General features: G+C 44.0%; 1 protein-coding gene and 1 long non-coding RNA gene across 5 annotated transcripts; both read left to right on the top strand.

Moving 5' to 3' along the window:
• Positions 1-6,955: 6,955 nt before the first annotated feature.
• On the top strand, positions 6,956-7,698 carry LOC135609036 (uncharacterized). 2 transcript variants are annotated; one of them, XR_010485671.1, is made up of 3 exons: positions 6,956-7,220; positions 7,315-7,352; positions 7,457-7,698. It is a non-coding gene; the product is annotated as an uncharacterized LOC135609036 (long non-coding RNA). The 2 variants fall into 2 exon arrangements; XR_010485670.1 differs by having other exon boundaries at positions 7,315-7,698.
• Positions 7,699-8,600: 902 nt separating this feature from the next.
• On the top strand, positions 8,601-15,526 carry LOC135610060 (abscisic acid receptor PYL8-like). Of its 3 annotated transcripts, XM_065104027.1 has the most exons (4): positions 8,601-8,924; positions 9,351-9,566; positions 11,872-11,991; positions 15,069-15,526. In XM_065104027.1, exons 1-4 carry the CDS (start codon positions 8,805-8,807, stop codon positions 15,330-15,332), a joined length of 720 nt encoding a protein of 239 aa, XP_064960099.1. In that variant the 5' UTR covers positions 8,601-8,804; the 3' UTR covers positions 15,333-15,526. The 3 variants fall into 3 exon arrangements, with proteins under 3 accessions (XP_064960099.1, XP_064960101.1, XP_064960100.1); XM_065104029.1 differs by lacking the exon at positions 11,872-11,991 and having other exon boundaries at positions 15,120-15,526; XM_065104028.1 differs by lacking the exon at positions 11,872-11,991.
• Positions 15,527-15,753: the final 227 nt, after the last annotated feature.

Raw genomic sequence — 15,753 nt, 5'->3', positions numbered from 1 at the left:
GAAATGAAAGTAGATCGATACAGCATAATAAACAAAAATCTACTTCACCGACTAAGATGTTACTATAGAAACGGTAACTGGGTTAGACTCCCTAGAAGGACTGATCACCCTCAACCTGAACCAGAACCGGAAACACCAGTATTTAGGGGTACCCAATCTCCTCCGACCCTTCCCTTTGAGGAAACACATCCAGTTGAGCAAACTCATACATCCATTGAAGAAATTGGGATTCGTATGGATCGATTCGAACAGAGACAAGAACGGATTGAACAAAGACAAGATCAAATCCTATCTGAGTTGCAGCAAATTCATAGTCAATTTGACTCCTTGTTTAGGCACTTTAATTTTCCACCTCATCAATGAACTTGTTGAACACCTGTTGTTGTTGTAAACTTCTTATGTTACTCACTTCTGATGTACTGGCTGTAAACATCTATCGTGGTAAACATATATCTTGCGCCTTGTGGTAAAAGTTATCTCAGATTTTTATGGTATCATTACTGTTTGGCATGTGATATGTCCAAATTAAGAATGTTGTGCTTTGAAACGAAAAGTTTTGAAAACCTTGTGCTTTGATTTCATTCGAAGAATGTTGATATGTCCGAATACTTAAATTTGTTAAAATTATTTTTCGGACTATATTGTATGATCAAATCACTTGATTGCCATGTCTCTATGATTATATGCAACAAAATCTTCTCCGAATGCATCTTATTTTTCGAATGCTATAAACCAGATTTTTTCTTACACTTTCATGAAAAATAAGTATCTGAAATAGATTTGATGAAGTGATTCATGTGTATGTATTCCATCCTGCAAAATCTTTACATGGACAATGGATTATAACACAAAGGGGAAGAAGTATTTATAGCAATCTATGTGAAATTCCTCTATAAGCTTGCTTTGATTAATTTCCTGGTATCATGATTATTATGCTTTTTGTTGATGACAAAGGGGGAGATATATATATGAATTGATAAACACTGCAATACTATAGTGATGCTATAAACACTGCTATGATTATGCCATCCTTGCATCACCAAGAGATACAAAAACATGTGCTAAAGTTTGCATTATGCCCTGAGTTGATATGTTATCATGTGAAGAAAATGCAAAAACTTGATAGTATATTTCAAATGTATGCATCATGTAATAGTGCTTCACAGCTTTATATGATAATGTTCATACTACATGATGAATGGTTACAAACACAATCATACAAACTTGATGATGAATGTCAAGCCCTGACATCATCTTTGAAGAGATACATCATGATGAGTATCATGATGGGAGTATTGATAAGTTTAACTGATCTAACTTATCAATACGTCACTTAAATTCTCAGGTTTTGAATTCAAGGTTGACTTATCTCAACTATGGCATATAGACAGGGGGAGTTAAGGATAACTCCATTATCAATTGATTGTCATCATCAAAAAGGGGGAGATTGTTGAATCTCGGATTTTGATGATGAAGTCAATTGTCATTTGTTGTCTAATCTATGTGTTGAGATAAGTGTGCAGGATTAACTACGATGAAAGTTAGACAAGCAGCAGGAGTTGCGCCGGAGTCAAGTTCATGATCACGTTGGGAGTTCGAGAGTTCGACGGAAGTTCGGACGGTCGTCGGAGGTTCTGCGAGAACAGATCCGAGAAGTCCAGAAGCTTGCCAAGCGAAGCTCGTCGGAACTTGCCAAGTGGATCGTCGCAAAGTCCAGGAGTTTGCCGGAAGTCCGCAGGAGCATCACCGAGGGTTCATCGGATGATCGACGGAAGTTCGCCGGAAACTCGCCGGAAGGAGCGATTGACGCACCGAAGCAAAGCTGCAGAAATTGTCTTAGATTTAATCGTAGTTAGCACGCTGATTAAGTTGGAAAATGGGAGGTGATCCCATTGGCTTAATCTTGGGGCAATTGGGCCCCTGAAGGACTGAAATTGGGCCGAATGGAATGAACCATTCGGACCCTGATTGCACCAGGAGGTGCAACCGCCCAGGCCAGGAGGTGGCACCGCCTGGGCTGTGTCTTCCAGCGAGACTGGGCGGTGCAACCTCCCCAGCTGGGAGGTGGCACCGCCTGAGCTCAGTCTTCGAGCTAGACTAGGCGGTGCAACCTCCCTGGCAGAGAGGTGGCACCGCCTGAGCTCAGTCTTCGAGCAAGACTGGGCGGTGCAACCTCCCTGGCAGAGAGGTGGCACCGCCTGAGCTCGGTCTTCGAGCTCTGCCAGGCGGTGCAACCTCTCCAGTCAAGAGGTACAACCGCCTGATCCCGGAATTCCGGGATTTGATCGTTTTGAGCTCCAAATTTGAATTGGGTTGGGGCCTATAAATTCCCCACCCATTCAGCACTGAAAAGATACAGACCTACACCGAAATCTTGATCTTTTCTGTGATTCTAAGAGCTCAAAAGTGTTGTAAAGCCTTTAAGTCTCCTCCTTCTGTTCTTCAAGTTTTCAGTTGTAAAGTGAGGAGAGAAAGGTCTGTAAAGGTTGTCTCCTGAGCCTGTCAAAAGGAGAGAAACTGTAAAAGGGCAGTTTGGCCTTCACCCATTGAAGGAAGGCCCCTAGTTGACGTCGGCAACCTCGTCGGTGGAGGAAGCCAAAAGTGGAGTAGGTCAGGACTGACCGAACCACTCTAAATCTCTGGTTTGCGTTTATTTTTAAGCACTTTATCTTTACTGCAAACCTCCTCCACTACTACTGCTCTCTGCGCTTTCACGAACAAGTTCTAAGTGCTGTTCTTCCGAATCTGCATTCAGACGTAAAGTCGTGTTTTAGTACATTACAGTTTACGTTTACGTTTTGATTCTGCAGAACTGTTCTCTGTGCCTTTGCGAACGAGTTTCTTTGCAGTTTACACTTACAGTTTGATTCTATTTATAACTGCAAACTGTCTTCTGCAATTTTACGAACGAGTTTCAACATTTAGACGTAAAACTGCATTTAGACGTAAATCGGCTTTCCTCGCACAATCGTCAGATTTCAGTTTACGTTTACGTCTTGATTTCAACTGCATATTGCCCTCTGCGAATATACAAACGAGTTTCAAAGTTCAGACGTAAATCTGCGTCTAATCTGCGTTTAAGACGTAAATCTGCGTTTAGACGTAAATATGCGTTTAGACGCAAATCTGCGTTTAGACGTAAATCTGTTTTCTTGCAGATTACCTTTTGAGCTGTACAACAGCAGCACATTGTCTTTATACTTCTGCTCAATCCGCGCTTAGACGCAATCTGCGTTTAGACGCAATCTGCGCTTAGACGCAATCTGCATTTAGACGCAATCTGCACTTAGACGCAATCTGCGCTAAGACGCAAACTGCGCTTAGACGCAATCTGAGTTTAGACGCAATCTGCATTTAGACGCTAACTGCGTTTAGACGCTAACTGCGCTTAAACGTAAACTGCACTTAATCATAAGTAATCTTAGAATCGGTTTTTGCATCAAAATAGTCTTTGTCGAACGAACGCAGCCTTCGCTTTTTAATCGCTGAAAAATATCCGCTGCACTAATTCACCCCCCCCCCCCTCTTAGTGCTCTCGATCCTAACAATCCATACGGTAGGAGCTATAAAGACACTCCTCGAATTGCTGCCCAAATCTCCAAACTTATTGTCTTAGAAGGAGACGGGAAGAGGAGAATAAGAGGTGGCAACTAAGAAGCCTCTAGCCTATGGGCATTTGGTTCTCTCCTATTTATAGAGGTTCCTTATCAACTTAACCCTGATGGATCCTGCCCTATTAGGTACTAGATCTCCATCCAACTGCCCAAGCCTCTTAAATTAGTGGATCTCTATCCAATAATCTCTCATTAGCTCTTATTGGATCCCATCCATAGGATCTAATAATTCAGGAGCTTATTGGATATCCAATAAGATAGGGGCTCCGGTGGATATCTCATATTTGAACCTCTATTCATCGCAACGCCTATCATATGTGTGTAACCCTCTAGGCCCAATATAGAGCTGGCCGTGAGTCATACCTGTCAAAACTCCTTTTAACTCAGTGAATTATTATCTCCATAATGATTCACTCGATTCATCGACTGCGAACGTACTAGGCCACTACGCCATAGTCTCTAGACGATACAAGAGAATCCAATCATTTAAACCTATTTATCCTCAGTTATTATATACATATAGTCTCATCCATCTAATATCCCTGAGATTGTATACCAGGCATGATGCTATAAGGCCCATACGGTTTATCCATAAGTCTTGCTCTAATCAGATTCTCCTGGAGAACTCTCTCTCTCTCAATCTCAATGACCTTGGCTAAGAATTTATTTAAGTAAAAACACATGAGATATTTCTCTCATGATATCGAGAGTCGATGATCCTCTATCGACACTCAATAGCCCTCGTAAGGTTGGCTATCACTCTCGATGACTGGTTGTACTAGATTTGAAACTTTTAAACATATAAGTCTAGTATCCAAGAGTGGCGTACTAATATAGGACATTCTTGGTGTTTCAAGTCTAAGGACTAGGTACATACTAGTCATAGGTGTCTTATAAGCCAATCATGTGAGTGATGACACGTGTGACGTCACATGCAGTCTTTTTTGCCTATTTTATATATATATATATATATATATATATATATATATATATATATATATATATATATATATATTATGATGTTCTTAGATATGTGTAATGAGAATCAAATCGTGATGAGATCACGATAATGAGGTTGATTAACCTTTAAACACATATCATAAATAATCTCGGTCATAGGTTATTCAAGAGGGATATCGAGATAACCGGACTGACTTATGTATTGTATACCCGTCCATATGATGGATGCAACTGGTCTCATAGCTACTCGTGTGGAGACACTAGGGATACAATACAGGTGCTCATTGGAGAATGAGTTCACTAATTGATCCGCTTATAGAATGCTGGATGGTTGATGATGCCTTATTATTAGACAGCGATTTAGTAGTCCTAGTGGTGTATCTGGTCTTTAGACTTGAGACACCAAAGATGTCTTGTATGAGTACTCCACTCTTTGATACCAGACTTATAGGTCTAAAGGTTCCAGATCTAGCATAATCGGTCATCGGGAGTGATAACCAACCTTACGAGGACTATTGAGTGTCGATAAAAGTTTATCCACTCTCGCTGTCATGAGAGGAATATCCCATGTGTTCTTGCTCAGACAAATCTCTAGCCAGAGTCGTTCAGATTGAAGAAAAAGAGTTCTCCGAGAGAATCCGATTAAAGCAAGACTCAAATAAAAACCGTATAGGTCTGACAGCACTATGCCCGGTATATGATTTTTGAGATATTAGATGGATGAGGGACTATAGGTACACGGTAACTGAGGATAGATATGTCTAATGGATTGGATTCCCCTGTATCATTTGGGGACTGCGACGTAGTGGCCTAGTACGTCCGTAGTCGATGAGTCGAGTAAATTATTATGGAGATAATAATTCACTGATCTAGAAGGAGTTATGACATGTATGACTCACGACCAGCTCGATATTGGGCATAGAGGGTCACACACATATTGTAGGCATTGCGATAAGTAGAAGTTCGGATATGAGATATCCGTCGGAGCTCCTATCTTATTGGATATCCAATAAGCCTATAAATTATTAGATGTCTAATAAGCTCATGAATTATTGGATCTTATGGATGAGATCTAATAAGAGCCCATGAGAGATTATTGGATAGAGATCCCTACTAATCTAAGAGGCTTGAGTAGTTGGATGGAGATCCAATACCCAATAGGGCAAGATTCATTAGGGTTAAGTTGACAGGAGATCTCTATAAATAGGAGGAAATTAGTGATTGATAGGCTAGAGCCTTTTTGGTTTGCCTCTTCTATTCTCCTCTCCTTCTCCTCCTCAAAGTAGGCCTCGAGTTTTGAGGAGCATCGTCATAGTCTTGCTGTGTGGATCACCGCTAGAGAGGATAGCACTTGACCTCCTTCACCCTCTTCTAGAAATCTATAGGGATTCAGGGATATATGATCTCTCTAGGTAACATAATCTATCTTATGCGCAGTTTTAACTTTTGTAGATTTTTGTGCACCAATCTTCGCACGATGACGAACATATCTTTGGGAAATTGGGGATTTTGTTTTCTGTTCTTCCACTATGCAGGTGACGCCGCCCCCAAGATTTCCCAATAGTACACCACTGGGATAACAGAATCACTGTATGATAATGAGATATCATTAACCATCCAACATTCATTGAGCGGATCAATCGGTGAACTCAGTCTCAAATGAGCACCTGTACTGTAGCCATAGTGTCCCCACACGAGTAGCTATGAGACTAGCTACCTTCATCATATGGAGGAGTATACAGCACACTAGTCTGTCCGGTTATCTCGATGTCCCTCTCGAGTAACCTATAACCAGGATTATTTAGGGTCTGTGTTTAAAGGTGAATCGGTCTTATTATCATGATCTCATCATGATCTGATTCCCATTGCACAGATCCATGGACATCACAATATATTCATACAATAAGCAATATAAAGTAAGAAAATACTGTAATAATAATAAGCAAAAAAATTGTTTGTCATGTCACATATGTCATTATTCATATAATTAACTTACAGGACACCTATGACTAGCAGATGCTCGATACAGTCCCCCTTATGGAGTGAGCATTTTAACGGTATCGACGCACCCCTATGTGGGTCAGTGTTCGAAGATGCTCAATATGTCATCCTTGAGGGATAAGCATCTCAACGATATCAACGTGCTCTTATGGGGGTGAGTGATTAAAAATATTTGAGATGTTGAGTGAGCATCTCAACGACGCGGAGCACATGTAATATATATATATATATATATATTAAGGTAGGACAACGTGTATGTCACATAACGGGCACCATGTGTAGTCTACGCGACGCCAAATCAATGCTTCATCCACCGAAATCGAGCTGCATCCAGCAAGTTCCGGAAACAGGTCGGCATCCTCCGATCGGACCATATTTGAAGGCCCCAGTGGGCGATGACAACGTTAGACCGAGGAAATGCATGATTCAGAAGGTGATTGGTTCACCCAACCGCTTCGTGTATATCAATCAGAATGCATGATTAATAATGACGAACATACATCACCCAGAACACCTACGTATCCCTTCACACCTTCCTCCTCCAACTCTCCACCGTTGTGATCTAAGCCCCTTTTCTGTCTTTCGACGATTTGTCAGTCACCACTGCCGGAGTCACAGTTGCCTTCTGCTCGATAGCGATAGTAGGTAAAGACTGGCCGACACTGCACATAAATTAAATTATAGTGGATTCTAAGAATTGACACACCGTGTAAATAACATACTCCTTTGATGAGTGCAGGGGAATCGAGGATGGCGGCGGAGCTGCCATGTGGGCTGGTGGGTTCTCCTGCTATTGCAGTTCTTCCCTTTCCTTTCAAGCTTACACATCCATCATACTTGGACACGCTGCTCCATCAAAACGAAATCGATGGTTGGAACAGGTTGTCTTAAACGACTGCTAATCCCGTGAGAGCGGAGGAGGATCGAACCCGATGCTGCTGCAGCTCGGAAGTCGACGGAGACTGCCTTCGTCCGTGCCACGAAAGAAAGAAAGTCGATTCGATCCACCTCGGGCAGGCATCCACGATTTGGAGTCGATGCAGATAGGCAATATACAATTATCTGCGCTTCAACTGTTTGTCAATATAGCACTGAGAGTTCCTATTCTAGTTTCCTTTTACTATATCGTTTTGTTTCTGCTCGTCCTCGTCGTATGATATCTCCATCCACAGGCGTGCAGTTTCTGTATTCTGGCGGTACAAGCGACCCATAAAACTCAAAAGACAGAAACCCAAATTGCATGGAGATGGTGAACGAACATCGGGGTTACGGTCTTCCGTCGGCAGTAGCTTGGTTTTCATTACCGTTAGGGTGAAATCAACCTGGAGACATGATGAACACCGGGTGACTTGTTGGGAGATAAGTTTGTCCGACAACCGAAGCCGGAAAAGTTCTGCGATCATCATATAAAGGATAGTGACGACACGTGCTTTAGAAGGGGACCACGGGACGAAGTGAGTGGGTTTGCGGCGCCTGGCAAGTCCCCGGGTCCCTACTTCCGCAGAGATGCGGCCACGTAATGGTGGAACGCCCTTCGTCACATCCTTCTTCACTTTCGTGTGATGGGTAGAGATGTGCGTGCGTGGAGGCTTGCGAGATCTCTGGTGCGTGAGTCAGGGCTTTATGGCCGATCATAAAGCACAGTGATTCACTTGATCCGTAGGGATCAACAGAACGGGGCTTCCAATCCCGTGGTCCAATCTTTTAATGTATATCGGGTCCCACCCGTCGTCTTCGGCTTACGGAGCGGAGCGATTCGCAAATTGCAGCGAACACGCATCAGCTTTCGCTGGTCCATTTACAAGAAGAATGAGCCACGACGTTGTCGTACGTATCCGGCCACTAACGAATCTGGGACCCACCGGTGAGTTCCATGGTTAGGAGAGCAGGTACCTCTTCGGGTAGGAATCGCGACATTTTATAAAAGGAATGGGCCCGCGAGAACCAGTAGAAACACGAGACGTGTCGGACAGTTAAGATTCGAACCCTTACGGCTTCCGCTTTTTGCCTTCCAAGGACGGGGTGGGGTGGGGTGGGGTGGTGGCGCAGACAAGACCTGTGTAACCCAACAAGCTTATAGCGATCGGGAATTGCAGAAGAGGACTAATGTAGTGGATAAGCTTCGGCGAAGAGGCTGCTTCCTCTTCTCCGAGAGATAGAGGCGGTTACTGGTTGGAGAGAGAGAGAGAGAGAGAGAGAGAGGAAGTCGACTGGTGGTGGTGCGACCAGATGAGCGGCGGATGCTGGCCGATGGAGGAGGAGTACGTGAGGAGGCACCACAGGCAGGAGGCCAGGGACGACCAGTGCAGCTCCACTCTCGTCAAGCACATCAAGGCCCCTGTCCATCTCGTATCGTCTCCTTCCCCTGTTTATCTTTCTTTCTTTCTTTCTTTCGCCCTTTCGTCTCTCCATCTCTCGATCTTGATCTTGCGGAACCGAGCTCTGGCGATTTGATTTCTTTTTCCGGTTTGAGATATATGCAATATTTTCTATAGAAATGGACTGGTCGATCGATTCCCTGCTTACTTGGACCCTGCATGCTCGAGGAATCAGAAGAAGCAGTCGGAGCAGGGGAAGAAAAAGAAGTTTCTTTTCGAGAAATCGACTTCCCTGTTCTGAAGCACATGTCTTTCCCTCATTTCTCCTCGATCTGGGCGTCCAAGTTGTCGTCTTTTTTTGCTCGTCGGTGGAGCATGTCGATAGTGGTGCTGTAGAGAGGAAAACCTGGATCAAACGGAAGCACTCTGAGCGCGGGCTCTCTTGTTGTGATGACAGGTTTGGTCATTGGTGAGGCGATTCGACCAGCCACACAAATACAAGCCCTTCATCAGCAGATGCGTGGTGCAGGGCGATCTGGCGATCGGCAGCGTTCGAGAAGTTAACGTCAAATCGGGGCTGCCGGTCACAACCAGCACGGAGAGATTGGAAGTCCTCGACGACCAAGAGCACGTCCTCAGCGTCAAGATCGTCGGCGGTGATCACAGACTAAGGGTTGGTAATCTTCCTTCTCCACAGTTGTTTGTGTTGGCTTGGCTTGGCTTGGATTAGTATTGTTGCTTCCGAAGCTTTGGGGACGACTCCGCTCCATCCACGCACGTCGATGAGTTGCCAGCCAGGATTCATTTGAACTCCTGTGTGGTGACTGATAAGCAGATAAGATTTACTCAAGGCAGTTGAGGAAATCTCTCAGCAGTTGAGAAGCAGATAAGATTTCCTCAAGGCAGTTGAGGAAATCTCTCAGCAGTTGAGAAAAATCCTCCATGTATAACCTCCCTACTGAGTGTATATAAATGGCTGTCAAGAGCAAGCCCTCTTCTCTGGAGTCCAACCATCCAACCATCCCTCTCGTGGCGACGCCTCCGCCCCTCAGTCGTAGCCATTCGCTGCAGCCTACTGTAGCACTTGCGGCTGCTAATATCAGATCCTAAAGGAAGCACAGTCACGGCCTTTGTTTCTACCGCCGGCTGTTGCTCCATTGCCAACCGAAGTCTTCCGCTGAAAACTCCGCGCTCTTCCGGCCACCAAACTCCAATACTGCATTACTGCAACTATCTCCAACCTTGCAGATTTCTCCAGCATCACTGCAGAAATCGCTGCAAGCTGCAGAGATTTCTTCCACCTCGCTGCAACAATCTTTCCTGCACTCTGAATCGCTGCAGCCTACCAGTGCCTCTGGAAGAAGCAGCAGCCTTCTTCGACATTGCATACAACTACTCTTCTACATCTGACGTCTTCATCATCTACCTCTCGCCACAGCCATCGCTGCCTTTCTTGCTGCAGATTGCTCGCCCATCACTGCAGTTCATCATGCTGCAGCCTTCTCTGCAGTTCATCATGCTGCAGCCTTCTCTGCAGTTCATCATGCTGCAGCCTTCTCTGCAGTTCATCACGCTGCAGCCTTCTCTGCAGCGCATCGATCTGCTTTTCTCCTCCTCCCTTCCTCCTATATCTTTACATCTTCTATAAAGATCACTTGACCCGCCACAAAATATCTGGGATGTCTTCATTTTCCTCTTTCGTTATTCCTGTCCCTATTTCTGCAGGGACTCTGAGCACTTCTCAAAGTCTTATCACCATCAATGCTGCAGCACTCATTCCCTTCAAATTATCCAAAGGCGGCAATTACGCATCTTGGCGGGCACAACTTTCTAATCTTTTATTTGGCTATGATCTCTTAGGTTACGTTGATGGCTCTCTCCAGTGTCCACCTGAAGTGATCAACATCCCAGGCGAACCCAATCCAGTGCCAAATCCAGCCCACCAACTATGGTTACGTCAAGATCGCCTCATCCTCCAAGCTATTCAAGCTTCTGTTGCTGGATCCATTGCCCCGCTGATATCCTCATGTACGACTGCTGCAGAAGCATGGTGCAAATTACAAACAACTTTGGCAAATCGCTCGCGTACTCGCATGCTCGGACTTCTCTCCAATCTGATGAAAATGAAACAAGAGGGAAGTACTATTGCTGATTATCTACAAAATATCAAAGTTATCATCGATGATTTAGCTTTGATAGGTCATTCTCTCAGCGATGAAGAAGTCCTAATCCATACCCTCAATGGCTTAGGAGGCGAGTACAAAGAACTAACAGCAGCACTTCGGGCACGTGACTCACCAATATCATTCGAAAAACTTTATGATAAGTTGATCGACTATGAGACGTACTTGAAGCGTGATGATAAGTTGCCCGGACCACCTATTACAGCTCAGGTCAATCAAAAATCCAAGAGGAAAAGCAACCAGTATAATAAGCACGTCAACAACGATTTGGCTAAGCTGCCTCCTAGCCTTATGGGGCCCAGACCAAACCCTCCTTACCCATATCAAGGTGGTAACTTTCATAATACTCAGTCGTCGTGTCCTGACTTCACAGGCCGCCAACGAGTTGTTTGCCAACTATGTGATAAAGTTGGACACTCCGCGAAAGTCTGTCGGTCTCGTCCCAGACTCCCTACTCCATCACAGTGGCCTCAGGCGAATTTCATGGCTACTCCAACTCCTACTCAACCTAATTGGATTGTGGATTCGGGCACCTCTCATCACATCACCTCTGATCTTCAAAACTTGTCCATCCACAACAACTATGACGGAAATGAAGATATCATCATCGGTGACGGTAAAAGAATTCCTATTACTCATTCTGGTTCCTCAACGCTTAGTTCACTTACCACAACCTTTACACTCGATGATGTTTTGTGTGCACCTAACATTAAAAGAAACCTCATTTCCGTTTCTCAATTCTGTAAACAAAATAATACATCAATTGAATTCTTTCTTAACTTTTTTCTTGTCAAGGATTTGAGCACGGGGGCATCCTTGGTCCAGGGCCAGAACAAAGACAACATTTATGAGTGGCCATCCACTTCACAAATTACCTTTCCTACTGCTCACTCCTCAATCGCAGCTCCGGTTGATGTATGGCATCGTCGTCTTGGTCATCCCTCCCCTTTTATTCAGCAAAAATTACTTTCTCGTTATTCTCTTCCTACCTTGAAAATCAATAGCACTATTAATCATTGTGATGCTTATCTTTGCAATAAAAGTCATAAACTGCCTTTTGGGACAACCTCCATTTCTTGCTCTAAACCATTTGAAATCATTTATACCGACGTGTGGGGCCCTGCCCCAATTCCTTCTTTTGATAAGTTTCGTTTTTATGTCATTTTTGTAGATTATTTTACTAAGTACACATGGTTATATCCTCTCCATCATAAGTCTGATGTTTCTACTATATTTATCAACTTTCGAAAGTTGGTCGAGAATTTTTTTTAATCTTCCATTAAAACAGTTTACTCTGATGGTGGAGGCGAATATCAAGCCCTCACATCCTGTCTCTCTGCTTGTGGTATACAACACCTCAAGTCACCCCCACATACTCCCCAATTGGTTGGTTCTGCCGAACGCAAACATCGGCATATCGTTGAAACTGGTCTCTCCCTTCTACATCAAGCATCCATGCCACCATCTTTTTGGTCAGTAGCTTTTCAAACTGCAGTTTATCTCATTAATCGTATGCTCACTCTAGTCTTACAATACCAGTCACCATTTGAAAAATTATTCCACAAACTTTCAAACCTTCATAAACTCAGAGTTTTTGGCTGTTTATGTTATCCATGGCTCCGTCCCTATGTGTCACATAAGCTAACACCACGATCTAAGCCTTGCACTTTTATAGGCTACTCTCTTGAACATAATGCTTTTCGATGCTATGAACCCCAAACTAAAAAGGTCTTTATATCACGTCATGTTATCTTTGAGGAGTCTGTCTTTCCTTTTCAAAATAATCCTACCATGCAAACTACTCCGATAAACATACATCACTGGAATATCCCTCCGATCTCATCACACGAACCTCCAATGACACCGTCCAGTCCTTACTCTCAAGATTCACATACTACTATTACTCCAGTTCAACAGCTTCTCACTCCCTCTATTCCTCCACTCCCTTCCTCACAAGTTTCCCCTATTAATGAAGTCATACCCTCGGCAACATTGCCACTGGCTTTACCTTCTCCTAGATCTAGTGACATTGTTGTGCCGACGGTTGACCCGGTCCATGACAGTGACTCGCCCTCGGCTATACCACCAACACAATCTACCACTTCCACCCCCCCTAGACATCCAATGACAACACGCTCCAAAAGTGGTATTTTCAAACCACGTCAAGTCCTTGACTTGCATGCTATAACAAATTCCTCCACTGAGGTCAGTGAACCCACTACAATCACTCAAGCTCAAAAATCTTCTCACTAGCGTAAAGCCATGTGTGACGAATATGATGCTCTCCTCCATAACTCTACATGGACCTTAGTACCCTTTCATCACACACAAAATATCATCGGGTGTAAATGAGTCTTTCGAATTAAGCGGAACCCAGACGGATCCGTTGCCAGATACAAAGCACGTCTAGTCGCCAAAGGATTTCATCAACGACCTGGTGTCGACTTCATAGAGACATTTAGTCCCGTTGTTAAACCCACAACAATCCGTCTTATCCTGAGTTTGGCTATCTCAAAGGGCTGGAACATACGACAATTGGATGTTAACAATGCCTTTTTACAGGGGTCACTTACTGAAGATGTCTTTATGCAACAACCTCCTGGTTTCGTTCATCCTCAATATCCGAGGCATGTCTGCAAACTTCAAAAAGCTATTTATGGACTTCATCAAGCTCCAAGGGCTTGGTATAACGAGCTTGGCTTGTTTTTGACCTCAATTGGCTTCATCAATTCAAAGTCTGATACCTCGTTATTCATTTGCCAGCACAATGGAAGCATAATATATCTTTTAGTATATGTGGATGATATTATTGTCACAGGAAATAATCCTTTGAAGACTCAGGCATTTCTAAAGCACTTGGCCGATCGATTCTCCCTCAAAGATCTAGGAACTTTAAGCTACTTTCTGGGAGTAGAAGCAACATTTACATCTTCAGGTCTCTTCCTATCACAAAGAAAGTATATTCAAGATTTATTATCAAAGGCAAACATGCAGGATGCGAAAGAGGTTACAACTCCTCTCTCTACCAGTGAATCACTTAAATTATGTGATGGAAGTCCTGCTACAGATTCGACTCAGTATCGACAAGTCCTTGGCTCCTTACAGTACTTGGCTCTCACCCGTCCAGATATTTCATTTGCCGTCAATAAGTTATCGCAATTCATGCATCGACCATCTACTACGCATTGGTCTGCGGTCAAACGAATTTTGCGGTATCTTAAAGGGACTCTTAATCATGGCATTTTTCTTTGCAAAAATACTTCACTCCATCTCCATGCCTTTGCTGATGCTGATTGGGCAGGGAACTTTGATGATAGAACATCTACGTCCGGATACATTGTCTTCCTTGGAGCTACTCCAATCAGTTGGAGTTCTAAAAAACAAAAGACGGTTGCACGATCTACAACTGAAGCTGAATACCGTGCCGTCGCCACCGCCACTGCTGAACTCAATTGGGTCACAAATTTGCTCAAGGAACTCAACGTCAACTCCACGGTTATTCCTACAATATATTGTGATAATATTGGAGCTACTTATTTATGTGCCAATCCAGTGTTCCATTCCCGCATGAAACACATAGCCATCGACTTCCATTTTGTGCGAGATCAAGTTGCCAGACATCAACTCCGAGTTTCTCATGTACATACAGCAGATCAACTAGCCGACTCACTCACAAAGCCTCTCGCCCGTAAACTATTTTCATCTCATCGGTCCAAGATCGGCATCCTTGATGGAAGCTCAATCTTGCGGGGGCATGATAAGCAGATAAGATTTCCTCAAGGCAGTTGAGGAAATCTCTCAGCAGTTGAGAAAAATCCTCCATGTATAACCTCCCTACTGAGTGTGTATAAATGGCTGTCAAGAACTCACTATCAAAATGTATTAGGCAATTATATCTTATACATTTCATAGTTTCTTCTACAATTTCTATCTTCTTCGCTTAATTTCTATCAGTGACGACTTGTAACTTGCACACCACCCTTTGGATGCAGTGTGGACTCACCATCACAGGCTTCCAACTCCAATCTTTGCTTGGGTTGCAGAACTACTCCTCCATCATAACCGCGCATCCTGAGGTCATGGACGGGAGGCCAGGGACGCTGGTCATCGAATCCTTTGTGGTCGATGTGCCCGACGGCAACACCAAGGATGAGACGTGCTACTTCGTGGAGGCATTGATCAAATGCAACCTCAAATCTTTAGCTGATGTGTCGGAGCGATTGGCAGTGCAGAACGCGCAACGCATGGAGCGATGAGATTACATGCATTCCTTGGACGACGGATCTCGAGATGTTTTAGGGATTTTGTCTGTTTTCTCACATGTAGAATATTACCACCCTCAGATGGCTCGATCGACATGGATTAGGGTCATGGTATTTATTATTATGGGCATTTTGATGTTGCACCCGCAAATATGTGGTACGATGGTGGGTGAGACTGTTTTCTGCCACGCTCCGCTGCCCACCTTATGGTTGTTTGTTGACTTTGGTATGACCTCCAAATGAATGCAATGAGCTGTGCAGATTCGTCGTAAGCGAGAGGGGTCCATGTGACCCCACCCCAATTATTGAGGTCCTGCCATGGTGGATCGAATGGCTAGGGGGTGGAGGTGAAGGACGCTTCGTCGGTCCTCCTTCGCCTCGAACCATCTTAATACCATCCAAGGATGTATCGCAG

Source organism: Musa acuminata, chromosome BXJ2-4 (assembly GCF_036884655.1).
Source record: "Musa acuminata AAA Group cultivar baxijiao chromosome BXJ2-4, Cavendish_Baxijiao_AAA, whole genome shotgun sequence".
Lineage (NCBI taxonomy): Eukaryota > Viridiplantae > Streptophyta > Magnoliopsida > Zingiberales > Musaceae > Musa > Musa acuminata.
Note: the sequence above shows the minus strand (reverse complement) of the source record. Positions and strands in the feature narration are given on the sequence as shown.

Excerpts from the sequence above, each read along its gene's own strand:
- LOC135610060 (XM_065104027.1), top strand. The coding sequence starts at position 8,805 with ATGAGCGGCGGATGCTGGCCGATGGAGGAGGAGTACGTGAGGAGGCAC. Across the intron at positions 9,567-11,871 it reads GCGGTGATCACAGACTAAGG|GATTTGAGCACGGGGGCATC; the intron begins GTTGGTAATCTT and ends TTTCTTGTCAAG. Across the intron at positions 11,992-15,068 it reads CAATCGCAGCTCCGGTTGAT|TGTGGACTCACCATCACAGG; the intron begins GTATGGCATCGT and ends CTTTGGATGCAG.